Raw genomic sequence first — 14,404 nt, forward strand, 5'->3', positions numbered from 1 at the left:
ATTTGAAGGAGAAAGCTCTAGATCGCATTAAGTGGAGGAATTGTTTTGGAAGAGACTTTGGACCTGTCGTCTTGACAGATTACTGATGATGATGATGATGATATATATATAAAATATGAAGTTTGAACATCTCAGCCCACGTATAAACAACCCGAATGGAATACCCCAAACAGCGTGTTCAGCCTTCACACGTTTAATAGGAAGGCAAAAAAACCAACACGACTTATATTCTGAAGAAAGCAGACTCCCCACAGAGCAGTATCACCACCATTACCAACACAGGGGAACAACAAGCAACACACATACGGTAGGTAGCAGGCACAGGGCTTAAATGGAATTTGTAATATTGGCTATAAGTGCCTTAATAGCCACTTTAATTTTAATTTTAATTGTAATTTGTTTCCATTTAATATCAAGTTTAGTGTCTAGATTTAACCGCAGTTTTGAACCGCACTTTAAAATTAAGATATAATTGTCAGTGTAGAATAATCACACAGACACAATATGAATTCATATTGATTAGTGTCGCAATTCAGAAGTTAAACATTATTCGTGTACGCCTGAAGATGACTCATGAAAAGGGTCGAAACATGTAGCGATGCCACCAAAAGCGAATAAAAACAAACGTTGACACAGTAGCGTCCATTTTGTTTCTTTTTGATTGTTTGTTGTGCGACTGTCCCAGTGTACATTTGTTCGTATAAATTAGAATGAGAAGCCATGAGATATTATTAAAGATTGTTTTAATGTGAGGACATGAGGTATTATGCACTGATACGACACGACTTCGCTCTTTCTTTCCAGTGTTCGCCGTTTTAGTTCTGACCACATTCTGGCTCCGACATGATGGAGCCAGTCGCATCAACCTGTCATGCGTCAGTTTGTTCTGCCACTACCTGCACCTCCAGTACCTGGGCTGGCTGCTGGAGAACAACGGTGACACCTGTCCGCTAGTAGGTGAGTCATCTCAGAGTATAAAATTGTAACGGATGTTAGCAGAAAATATGTGAAGGTGTGTAATAGATTTAAGCCATCCAGACGAGGGTTCAGTGACTGGCTTTTGAGACCTTGCAACAGTATTTCCTGGGACAGTTCACTATTGGTACAACGATTACAAATCAAAATCTGATTCAGGAGGAAATTAAGGGGATGTCAAATTCGGGGAAATGCTTGCTACCATTCAATCCAGAACCTTTTGTCTTCTTGTATGCTGTCCAAAAACATAAAAATTAGAATATACAAAGAATAATTTTGCCTGTTGTTCTGCACGGGTGTGAAACTTGGTCTCTGACATTAAGGGAAGAATTGAGGGTGTTTGAGAACAGGGTGCTGAGGAGAATAATTGGACTGAAGAGAAATGAAGTGAGAGGAGGTTAGAGAAAACTTTATAATGAGGAACTTCATAACTTGTACTCTTCTCCAAGTATAATTAGAATGATCAAGTCAATGTTGAGGTGGGCAGGGCATGCAGCGTGAATGGGGGAGACGATACCTGTACGATATTGGTGGGAAAACCAGAATGAAAGAGACCACTGGGAAGACCAAGGTGTAGGTGGGTGGCCAATATTAAAATGGATCTTAGAGAGATAGGATGGGATAGTATGGATTGGATTAATCTGGCTGAGGATAGGGACCAGTGGACCGCTCTTATGAACACGGTAATGAACCTTCGGGTTCCATAAAATGCTATGAAATTCTTGAGTAGCTGCAGAATTGGCTTCTCCTCAAGAAGGGTTCAGCTCCATGAGTAAGTAAGTAAGTTCACTATTGGCCACTTCAATATTTCGCGTCACTTTTATTTCAATTTTGTTAGTTTGGGGCTACTCACTTCAGACGAAATTCCTATAAAAGTAAACCCAGTTACATCTTCTCACTATGTCATATTCCTTGTTCTTTTCTTTTGTTATTAACTAATTTGACTAAACAGAAGGAGATATCTCAAACAGTGTTTTGTTTTTCGAAGTATGGTGCTCAGCTACATTCTCTTCACGAATCGGTATTAGTGAAATGCATGGTTTCTCAAGCCTCCCAGGCGGTAGCGTCCTGCTGTGGGAGGTCGCCTGGTTCTGTATCTACGCACAGTTTCGGCTATTCAGTAAGATTTAGATGTTTTTAAAAAATGTAGCTGCGGCCGGCGAAAGGTTTCTCGCGAATATTTTAATGAATGTACAGGATCGCTTTAGTAACCGGAATATCTCATTCGGTATAGCGACGGACAAGGGACTGGAAAATCTATTTTCGATTCCCGGCAGGGAAAATAGATTTTCTCTACTCTACAGCGTTCCGGCAGGCGCTGAGGCCCACCGAACCTCCTATCCAATGAGTACCGGGGGCTCTTTCCCCAAGAGTAAAGAGAGGCGTGGGCATGAAGCTGTCCGCTCCATTTTCTAGTGACGAGGTCAGTAACTTATCCATACCTCTTTCTGGCGTGGTTCCTAATTAATTAAGCACAACAACAACTTCACCTTTCACGTTGTAACTTTACAGGAACAGTTTATGTATAAGTGTCTATAGGTGTAGAGAGATTTCAAAGCTATTCAGGTTCCTGCTGTCATCGTACAGTCCAAGAGAGACCAAAACGAGGTGCAGAACTGCACTTTTTGCTGAGCTCCAGAGATGGGAGTGGAGCTGCTAAAATCTATTTGTTATTTTACAGAGTGGCAGTAGCACAGAATTTGAAAACCCCTGCAATAACATTTCCCCCGGAATGAACACCCATTCGTCTCTCATTGTAAAGTTCAAATGATTGTCTACAAATTCAAATTTTGTCCTGTTTGGACGTCTACACGTGCTGCTTTATCGCATAAACTTAATACATACAGTGAAACCTGTCTTAAACGGAATCTCAAGGGACCAGAAAAATTTCCGTTGAAGCCAGGTTTCCGTTTAATCGGGATATACTATTATAACTAAACCAGGACATAAACGTATTTGAGACAAAACAAAACAACATGCTCATTAATTTATTCACACTATATTCATTGAACACATGCAAACATTGCACTGAACAGGAAAAAATTGCAGTACTCACTTTTTATAATTTTACCAGAATTACGGAAGAGATTTTTGCACGCAGTTTACTCACTTGGCTGCCTGACTTTCCACAAACACTTTAGCTTGAGAAATTACAGTAAGCATGTCTGAATCATTCCGTTGCACGGCAAAGTCCTGCAGTACCTTTAAACTGTTGGCAGCATCCTGATAAGTCTTCACTCTACACTTTCCTTCTATCACAACGTCATTTTCCTCTTCTTCTTCTTCTTCTTCTTCTTCTTCCTCCTCCTCCTCCTCCTTTTCGATTTTCTTAAAATTCTCACCTAATACATCGATATCCATTGTGTCTGGTTCCCTTTGCACATCTTTGTCTATGTTGATGTAGTCCTCAGCATTGCAGTTACTGAAAGCAGCTTCATTCATGCAATGTTGTAAGTCCTTCTGGTCATTCTCATTTTCTACACTAGGAGTAACTTGTACCGTAGGAAATGCTGCTTTTTCGAGCCACTTTGTCACAGTTTCTGGTAACAACTTCTTTACTGCTTGACTTATCCAAATAACCGCATCTAGAACCGAGACAGTTCTTGCAAGTTCAGAGGAGGATGATGTAGAATCTATATTGACGAGCAAAGATTGCATTAATAATTTACGATAGTGGACCTTAACATTCCGAATGATGCCCTGATCCATTGGTTGAGAAACACTAGTGGTGTTTGGAGGGAACCAAGCAAGTCGCACGTTGGAAAGTTCGATATGGGGGTGGCATGTTGCGTTATCCAAGAACAACAAAACATGCCGGTTTTGCATTTTCATTCTACCATTGAAGGCCGTTAACCATTCCTCCATGATCTGTGACGTCATCCATGCCTTTTTGTTGGATCTCCACTCAACGGGAAGTTTCTGTATGTCCATGTTTCGGAAGCATCATGGCTTTGCTGCCTTGCCAATTACTAAGGTTTTCCCCATTTCACCTGACATAAAAAACCACATAGAAAAACAGTCAATCCTTCTTTGCACAGTTTTTCTCCCAAACATTTTTCACCTTTCAGACATAGCGATTTATTGGGAAGCGCGCGGAAGAACAGTCCAGTCTCATCACCGTTCGCTATGTTTTCAGGTTCATATCCCTCGATTATGGATGGCAATTTAGCTTCCCATTCCTCAATGGTCTCACTATTTACATCACTTGACTCACCACGAAGTTCATTAAAAACTATCGGATGTCTTTTGCGAAAACTCTCCAACCATCCGTTAGATGCTTTGAATTCAGTCTTCCCCAGTTTTTCAGCAAATTTTTAGCATATTCATGTACCATAGGACCCGACAACCGGCGATTTTTCGCCCTCACACTGACAAACCACTCCCACACTTTTTCATTAACGTCTTCGTTTGCATTTTTGTTAAGTTCTCTTTTTATTTTCCGATTAGCACGGGTTTCCCACCGCTTCAAAATTTCCGTTTTCTTCTTTATAATCTCATACACTTGAGTTTTACCGACGTTAAACATCTTAATGATCTGAAGAAAGCAGTCTTCTGGGATTTGGCACCGTCACCACCGTGAAAGCCTCAAATCTTACATCTTAATGATCTGCTTAACAGACAATTCATCTCGCTCACTCGCATGGATCACTTTTAATCTTGTGTTAAGATCAAGCACAACTCTTGTCTTTGTAGCCATGATGACAACTGCTAGACTAAAGTAAAACTGTAGGCCTAGAGCCCTTACTGAATACAGTTTCCAGAAGGGGAAAACAATTCTGCTGAATCTCAGTGCAGGTAGTGCAGTACCGTTAGAAACTTATTTTAAAGGGTTAGAGAAAACAAAATTCTATAGAATGTATAGGATGCCTAAAATTATTCTAAACGATACATTCCGGAAGACTGGAAATTTTCCGTATAAAGGCTTATTTTGATTTCCGTTGTCCGCGTTAGACAGTTTCCGTTTAATCCAGGTTATTTAACATCTTTTTCAGCCCCAAAATCAAGGGACCTTAAAATATTTCCGTTTAAGACAGATTTCCGTTTAATAAAGGGTCAGTTTAAGGCAGGTTTTACTGTATTATGTGTCGTTAAGTTGAGGCTGTGTCATATTGGCCACACTGAACACTTGCTGCTGCAAGAGAACTAGTCTGATCGTGACAGAATTTCTGGCGAGGACTCAGTGGGTCTGGTCTAGTGTTCAATAGAAACGCTTCAGTCTTGCATTCGCGGCAAGCGGGAAGAGAAAAAGAGCCACTCAACTGAAATAATTTTTTATATCTTTCGTAAAACATGCATAGCCAACTAATTAACTCCATGAAACTGAGTCCTTATTAAGAAGCCGTCAGTCGCTCAGCTACTCAAGAATTCCCAACAGTTTACGGAACCCGAAGGTTCATTACCGTGTTCACGAGAGCCTGCCACTGGTCCCTATCCTGAGCCAGATTACTATGTCCGTACCACCCCGTCCTATCTCTTTATGATATATTTTAATATTATCCTCCCACCTATAGGTGGGATAGCGCAGTCGGTATATTGAGTGTTTACTGACTAGATGACCGAAGCGTCGGAATTTGAGTCCGGTAGGGTCAAGAATTTTCACTTCTCAATATCGTCCAGACCTGATCTGAGGTCCACACATGCTCCTATTCAATAGGTACTGGGGGCTCTTTCCCAGGGGGTAAAGTGGCCGGGGCGTAAATTTGACCGTTCAACTTCAACTAGTGCCGAGGACAAGAAAATGCGGATCTATACATTCACTTCTCCATACACCTTCATGGCGTAGTGCTTAATTAGTTAGTACACTGCCAACTTCACCTTTCTTACTACCCATCTAGTTTTTACTTAGTATTGTGGGAGGGGGTGAGACGGAGTCCTCTTGCTACGTCGGTCACTTATTGGCCTATTGCACCAGCCCCGGCTGATAGACGGCTAGGAAGAATTTGGTGGAATGGAAATTGGATGTCAGCCACAGTGCCACTTTGTCAATGACAAATTCCACGTGACTTAATTTGGGGCCGATCTCTGGTAGCCGTGGTGGGAAGCCGGCGGTCCATCTAGGTCAAAATAAACGTAGTATACTTCAAGTAAAAATTACAAGACAGTATAAATTAAGCTGCGGTACAACAGTAGCCTGCGTACCACTGGTTGAGGAAAACTACTTCATAACCGAGATAGTTAAATACCGTTGCCACTCATATATGTTTAACATATGAAGAAAAATTATAGCAGTTATCTGGAAAAAGGCGGGTATCTCCATGTGTGTAAATATCCCGCCAATCCCATTCTTTATTTAAACACCATAACAATATTAAGTAAAGAACACAAATTGGGAAGTTCCTTAGTATGTATTTTTTCTGTGCTGTTATTTATTCTTTTTATATCCAAGTATTATATTCAACAACTTGTTTTCTTACACGAGTAAATTTGCCACGGTAAGACATCACGTAAACAGAACAGCTGTTATATTGTCACATTTATGGGTGACTAAAGACCGGGTTTTGTTTGGAAATTGAATTTATTGGATACTTACAGGTCGTACCTACAAATAATTATAACAGTTTTAGTGATTTTCACCCTACAAAGCACTCCACGCCAATCTCTTCAGTCTATCTTTAGTAGTCTTCACGGATTTATAACACAGGAATTTTAAGTCTCACTCCATTATATACTCCCAACATCACTGTGCTACAGCACATGTAACATCACACTAAGTCTTCTAATTCTTCTTCTGGCCACACTGCTGTTCCCTTGGAACTTCGAAACTCAAGTGAAGTACATCTATTACTTACTCCTCCAGCTAACGACTGCCTCGTAACTGTTCTGAACCCTCTTGGAGTCTTACTTATATTGCCGCGGAACGGACATGCATTACAGGAAACATATGTCACGTGATTGCTATCCAGCCAGTATATTTGCGCGTCGGTCGGATCTACAGAAAACAGCCTTCTCTATTGTTACGTGTTAGAACGTGTTTACAGAGCTGTTGCCTGAAAACGCGTTGATCAAATCCGGTACAATATTGTGTTACGTTGTATTACGTATTCAGTTCTATTGGACTTGCTTAACGCGCTGGAATACTATTTTGTTCAGCCATTGTTAATTCGCTTGTATAAAAATAACTTCAAGTTTCAGTGTTAAAACCTACTCAAAACCTCTACATACATATACTACAGCTGTAGTTTATTATGCAAACCACCGAACAGTGTCGTCTAGAAGTAACGCTGTAGTCTTTCATTCGGTTGAACCCCAGTTCGAATCTCGGCCGAGACATAGCTATCCGGACAGGGATTTTGTGGTCTTTCTCAGTCTCTCCGGGAAAATTTTGGAATAGTAGCCCGATTAAGTCACTACTGCTTTTTTCCATAGTCTTCCCAATTCATACCCCAGTCATCCTCTCACCAGACGCTGTGTAGTGTAAGTGCTTAAGGAAAAATGAAATCATTTAGCAAATTACACACGTGCAGTTTCATCCAACGGCGCTTTCCAGCACTTAAGGACATTACGCTCTCAGAAAAGCGTGCACGAGACTCAATCTGTCGAATTATGCTACCGTTCTGATTGCAGTGCTCTTCTTTCGCGACTCGATGCTGTTGTCAGGGCTGTCCATGGTGGTTGCCATTACTTTGCGAGGTGTGACCTCCACTTCGGCAGCCCCTCCTCTTTGGACAGCTCAGACCATAAGTTGGATGCTACGTTATCGGACTGGCCAGCTCCTCCTTCGATTAAAGCTATCAGCTGAAGTAAGTACATCCATAATCTGTTTAAGATAGCAATTCTGGGAAAAGTCATGCTATTTAAGGAATCAGTATAAAGGTATGCTCCGATCTACGTGGTTTCCGTTTGCAGGTCAGTATCTTCATAGAGGCCTATATATAGCCTGCCCATCCCTCCACCACGTCAGAGCATTTCATTTGTTTCTGGAAAATGCAAAGAAAATAAAACATGACTTGACTAAATTACAGAAGGATATTCAAGCTCAGACGCTGCAACTGCTGAGCAAGAAACTTCTCTTGATGTAGTTATTCCGTTCGAAGTACCCTGCACAAACTACCAAACATCCTTGATCTAAACGTGTAAAGTCATGTTCAGAATAATTTTGCTAGTTAAGAATAATACGTATGTATTATTAGAGTGCGGTTTCACTTTATCAAAAGAATGACCACAATACGTTAACCAAATTTGTCATTAAGATATACGTACCTATTGGGGCCACGCGGTAGCGTAGTTGGTTGAGGCGCTATGCTACAAGCTGGAAGGTCGCGGTTTTTAAATCCCGAAGAAATGGATTTTTTTTCAATTTACCTAATCCATCCAGCCGCACTATGGCCCTGGGTTCGACTCAGCCTCTAACACAAATGAGTACCAGGAATAATTCTGAGGGGTAAAGGACAGCCGGAGCGTAAGGCTGACAACCTCACCGCCATCTGTGAGCCGATTGTCTAGAAAATGTGGGAGCCTCGACGTCTCACAACCCTATGGGCCTTCACGGTCTGTTACAGGGATAGCTTTACCTTTTCGAACACCGAATATGTAAAAAAGAAAAGCCTTATATTTGAGCGTTTTCGCTTTGTGTGGTATTTCCAGGACGTGCAGCTACCACATAAATCGGGGTATACCTAATGAACTTTGCTTCGAAACCTCCATCCAGTCTCTCTCCTTAGTCTCATGAATCATACAATCATCAGTTTTCATTCAGGATCGCATTCACCACACCTTAAAGGAATTTGTTTAACAAAACAGAAGAAACGAATAGTACAGGTCTACCCTCTCTAGTCCTTCTTAGTCTGGTCAGGAATAAACACTCAGGCCTATGCCGCAAGGCGATAAACAGAAATAAATTGATATTAGAACTTTATATAGCAATAAATATTTCGAATCTTAATAGTGTGCATCCTGTTGTGTGTTATGAAGCCGTGTGGAGGCGGGGTCGAATACCTCCACCGTGACCCTGCGAGTCGTAGGAGTCGAAGAAAAGCGAAAACTCAAATCTGAGACAGTAAAATATGGTCGCGAGTCCCAAGGTACTCGAACCCGAGAAAGACTGCGCTAGCAAGGACCAGCAGTATATACAAAAGGCAGACCCGTCCTTTCGTCAGAGAGAGCGCCCCACAAAAACAAGACCGTAACTGTCAAACAGTAATAAATATCTGGTCATGAGTCCCAGATGGGGCTCGACACTAAGGCTTACTGACTGACTGACCGGCAGTCACAATGTGACTTTGACTTGTGTTATGAACAAGATATGTAAAAGTACACAAGGTATGCAGTCTACAAAACAATATTCTGTATTTAGTTTCTAATTTTAACCTTTATATCTTTAATTTAAAAAATTTCTTATCTAAGCAGTTTTGAATTTTAAATTCTGACCAAAAAGACTCAATTTATGAACTTATGCAAATAATTAAAGGTATAATAAGGATCTTTACTTGAAGAACTGGAAAAAAAATTAATTGCAATAGCTGAAGCTCGAGCATTGTACGTTTGATGTTGGCCAGGTATTAGGGTCGAAATGTGTTGCATTTGTAAAAACTGTAACCGATCTGCCTACCCCAGCTCCATTTAATTTGGTAGAATGTTTGGATCCGGGTAAATAAACCTGTTCGTTTAGGTTTACTTATAACCTACAGCAAATGGACGAGAGGGACATAGACTATTTCTTCACCTCAAGAAGGAGTTTTAGCCCAAACTCTCCAATGAAAAAGACAATAAAATACGACTGGTCAAGGCAGATGTGGAAAGAAACAGGAGGACCCCCGGCAGCTTGGTTCTATAGAGAGTCGCACAAAATTTTACTTGTCTGAATCCTTGGAGAACACAATAAGTGACAGTTTTGAACCCATAACTCAAAAGATGGGTGGTCTCCCAACCCCAAGCCAAGCGTAACATTTTTCAAACAACTGACAGATTTTACGTTAAGTGTTAGCGCTTAAATTCACTGTAAAGTGTAAACGGATTGGGGGAATACTTAATTAGTGTATTCCCATTTTTTGAAAATGAATAATCCTCGTAATTTCTGGAGTTGACTGGTGGACCGAGGCGACTCCGAGGGTTGCGAGGAGAAGGCATTCAAGGAGTCTTATTCAAAATCCCAAACCATTCGGACTCAAATTCTGCAAGGAGTCTTACTCTAGATTGAAAACTATTAGGACGAAATTTCTAAAAGAGAAGTCATTGGAGAGAGTCTGGTTCAAGATCGCAAACTCAGCGGACACAATTTGAATGTAGTGCGTCAGTGGGGTCCACTATGGGCAAGAGTTTAATAAAGTGTCTGGTGGAACAAAGTGTGTGTGTGTGTGTGTGTGTGTTGTAACAGGAGTTCCCACTTCCCTTCCTGAGCGAGACCCTGCCAAACGGCCTGAGGTCAGAGAGCTAGCTCTACCGGCGGAACTAGCTACCCCGAGAGCTACCCCCTTATCAATCCTTCACACCTTCATAAATCTGTAAACTGATGGTAGCAGTTTACTGGCGCCCAAACCAAACCCACCCCGTTAAAAATCAGAGGTTTGAAAGTAGGAAGTGAAGCAGGGTAAAGCCAGCTGTAGCCGCCTTCGCCCAAAGTAGTCCAGCAGCCAGCGGCCGACGACCAACGTAGACCAACTGTGGGGCAGTTATGACGTGACGCTCAACGTAAGGGTAAAACGACGACGATAATTAGATGGCGCCAAACGTGTAGGCAAACGATTGTAAAACAAATATGAACAAATGTTGATACAGTAGTGTCTTCTTTGTTTTTTAACTACAGAATATTGTTGTGTAAGCTGCATACCTCATATACCTTTATATACCTTATTTATTTCAAAGTTTGCAGCATCTTCATTTTACTTTTAGAACATTGGAAATAACAATTTTGTGAACTCATTAAACATATGGCCCGCTGATAATAGCTGACAACTATAACTACAGACAATGTCCGAATTACATTTAACACGACTTGCAGTCAGCGTGAGACCTGGCTATTTCTATTATTTTGGAAAGCTGCTAGAATTATTGTCATCTGCCTTTCATAATGCTTCGTTTTCCATCTGCGCGATTTGAAGCATATTCTTCTGTTCTACATCAGAACGAGGTTTGCAGAAAACCTTTCTGTAATTCGTGCTGGAAGGGAGACTCGAAACCTGTGACTCTTATCCGATAGACCTGTGGGTCAAAATAAATACTGTAATCGAACTTTTCGTAATCCTAAACTTAGCCACAGCATTGATGGGAGCTTGTACTGAGCATTTCTTCTTACAGGGCGCTGGATCCGACAGGACGGGAGGAACTGAAGAATCTGAGCCCATAGGAAACCTTCCTGCAGACGACACGCATGGCTGGGCGCTGATCGCCATTTTGGTCGATCGAGTTTGCTTTCTAGTGTTCACTTTGGTGTATTTATTCTTATTTGCTAGATGTCTGGTGTAAGAGATATGCTTAGTTGGAAATTTCGGATTATGACAACAGTAGCCTCTGGTATGACATGCTATGCAGTCTTCAAGTTTCTTACCAGCATTCGGAGCAGAATGCTGCCTCCTTCTATCCTGAAGATGGTTCCTCTGAAACATTGGTCACAACCTACCAGACCACACTGCCTCACATCCTAAAAGACAGCATTCTTCATAAGGAATACTTCTCCAGAAATTCTTAGAAACAAAGCCAGTTTTACATGCAGGACAGTAACTTAGGGTGGCTGAAAGTCTGTTAACTGGTTCCTAAAAGCTACACAGAATACATTTGGAATTTCTTTATTATTTACAGGATCTACAAAAAATGTATCGAAATGAGATCCTTCATGTTCAACCCACAACTCACAGAGCTGTGATACAATTCAACAAATTGACTGGAAGGTTTGAATCCAAAATTTCCCGTTAATACGAGGGGATGTTTTAGGTTAACTGATGTTTGGGAGGGTCCCTGCTTTTTCGTGTTTTTGACTGTACTCATATGAGTCAGACGTCAAGCAGTAGGCCTTAATATTGAGATATTTGCATTCAGGTTCATCAAAATGCCAAATTATTCTACGAACATTTATTGCAAGAACAAGGTGCACTGCACATTGCTCGTGCAAGTGAAACACGCCAATGGAACCTTTCAGTAGAGATCTGCAACTGGAGGGAAGTGTTGAGCCGAGATAAGACATTTTGATTCCATCTGCACCTTTCGCTTCTGTTCAACCATGATGTACAATCCTGCCATACTTGGGTGCAAACTATCACCAGGGCTGATAATTACTGCTGATGGAAGAAGCTGCGGCAGCAGAATGAAACAAAGTAATTTGATTTCGACTCCTGAGAGAGCCGAGGAGCTTATGTCCCCACACGTTTACTTAACTTGGCTCCTGACATTTGATTAATCGGTTCTATACGGAGAAACTGAATTTGAATGTTTTCTACATATTGGCAATACTTCAGAAAATGTGGTCGCTTGTGTCTTGTTCGTAATATATATCTACTGTGTTAGATGTTTCTGTCAATTGTAATGTATATTGTAACAAATCTTAGAAATGAAAAGCTCAACTAAGTATGGAGGATAACATGAACGTAACTTGCACGCGTGTGCAACCGCTCAGTTTCACAAACATTACCTTACAATGAACCGGGAGCACCGTATAAGCCGGGATGTAAGGCCAATACTTTTTTCCTCCAAACATTGCTTCTTAGGAAAGAGGGGCCCCCTTATTTTTGTGTCCTTAAGAATAAATACGAAGAAGGTGAATATGACAAGTTTCGTGAAAATATCTAGAATTATATTTAAGGCGTTGAGTTTTGAATACATTGCCTCCTAATGGTGTAGTTTTTGCTTTCAATCCTCAGAACGAAATGGCATACTCAATTTTGTTAGAAGAAATTTTTCATAATTTTCTCACAGGAAATATTGGCTTGTATGGTAAATACAGTCCGGTATAGTTACCAAATGCCGGTCACGGTAGCCGAGCGGTCTAAGGCATGCACTGTCTTCGCTCGCTCGGAAGTCGAGATCGTGGGTTCGAATCCCACTCAGAGCATGGATGTTTGTGTGCGTTTTTCTGTGTTTGTCTACAGGTAGAGGCCTTGCGACTAGCTGATCACTCGCCCAAGGAGTCCTGCCGTATGTGTGAGATCTAGAAAAAACCGAAGTGAACGGAGAAGTTCATGGAGGTAGGCCTAGGCCCACTGGGGCTGTAGTGCCAAGGAAAAAAAATAGTTACCAAATAAAGGCACCGTATCTTTGTCGTTACAGATAAGTTAGAGAAGGTAATGATTATGGCCCAACAGCAGGGGTTGGTCCGAGGGGCAGGGCAGGGATTTAATGAAGCGTGATACTGGGGATGCACATTTAAGCTCACTCAGCTAGTCTTGCTGTGCTTTGTATGGGCGCAATATAACTGTACGCGAAGTTTAATTGACACTTTTACATCATTTTCAGAAAAGAGAAAGAAGACGTAAAGTGGCCTATGATAGGTCTCATTGCTCTCTGTAGATTATGTTTGTAACAGTCTCGATATGGCGAAATACACGGACCCTCTACAGTGTGGCATCTGCAATGCGACTGCGCCATTTATTTCACGATAGATTTCTTACTGATATAAACTGAGCCTGATAAGATATAAGGCTAGACAGGCCATGACCGACTCACATAGCAACACCCCAGCTTAAGGGTTAATGCCCTCCCATTAACCTTGCCTTTATCTCCCCCGACACAATATCTTGTACAAACCCTGCTTTACTCTCTCCACTGATTTCCCATGTAGACTCCCCCCCCCCTCCTCTTCATGACTGTCACATAGCTGAGTTTATTTCCAACATCAGTCCAGTCTGCTTGCACCGGTTCTCACTGTCTCTTCAATTGCGGATTTTCTTATTTTTCCTTCTACCCTGAAGATGGAGGCGATACGTTCCTCCGAAACGTCGGTTAACAGCACATGTACACGGTGCCATATCCCAGAAGAATGCTTTCTTCATCTTGTAAAGTGGCTGCACTTTGCAACAATGTCTTCTCTTCCATCGGAGACAAGATAGTAGAGTTGCTAGTTAGAGACCGGACGACCGGTGGTCGATTCCCTGAAGGGGCACGATTTCTGTCTTCGCAACAATATCCAAACTTACTCTGAAGTCAGTTTGATTCTTTATCTGATTGGCACCGACTGCTTCTTCGCCGCAGACAAGAAAGCGCTCGTGTCATGGGGGGCTGGGGAAAACCAAGATATATCTCAGTCAAAATATCCTGTTTAAGAGCCTAAACTAGAAGCCGCAGTCTTCCGCATAGACAGGAGGCGTGCTAAAGAAATAAAAATGCACACAAAAAATGTAAAGAAAGAAGAAAGGAAGATAGATAAACAGAAACAGAAAAAGAAAGAAAAATAACCTCCAACTGCGATTTTCTATAAATTTTGTTGCTTATAATTATTTGTCTTCGTTATGTGTGGGCTTAGTAACCACCATTGCATGTCCTTGTATAATTGGCTGAGATAACA

The 14,404-nt window shown here is 41.4% G+C and overlaps 1 protein-coding gene across 3 annotated transcripts in view; it reads left to right on the forward strand.

The window, feature by feature from the left end:
• The window catches only part of LOC111874791 (neuronal acetylcholine receptor subunit beta-3), a 38,809-nt gene extending 27,372 nt beyond the window's left edge, over positions 1-11,437 (forward strand). For all 3 annotated transcript variants that reach the window (XM_023870585.2, XM_023870586.2, XM_033755598.1), the window contains 3 exons: positions 805-957; positions 7,540-7,715; positions 11,209-11,437. In XM_023870585.2, coding sequence (XP_023726353.1) covers positions 805-957; positions 7,540-7,715; positions 11,209-11,376 — 497 coding nt within the window. In that variant the 3' untranslated portion in view covers positions 11,377-11,437. The remainder of the gene's footprint in view (positions 1-804; positions 958-7,539; positions 7,716-11,208) is intronic.
• Positions 11,438-14,404: the final 2,967 nt, after the last annotated feature.

This window comes from Cryptotermes secundus, unplaced genomic scaffold (genome assembly GCF_002891405.2).
Source record: "Cryptotermes secundus unplaced genomic scaffold, Csec_1.0 scaffold1035, whole genome shotgun sequence".
NCBI lineage: Eukaryota > Metazoa > Arthropoda > Insecta > Blattodea > Kalotermitidae > Cryptotermes > Cryptotermes secundus.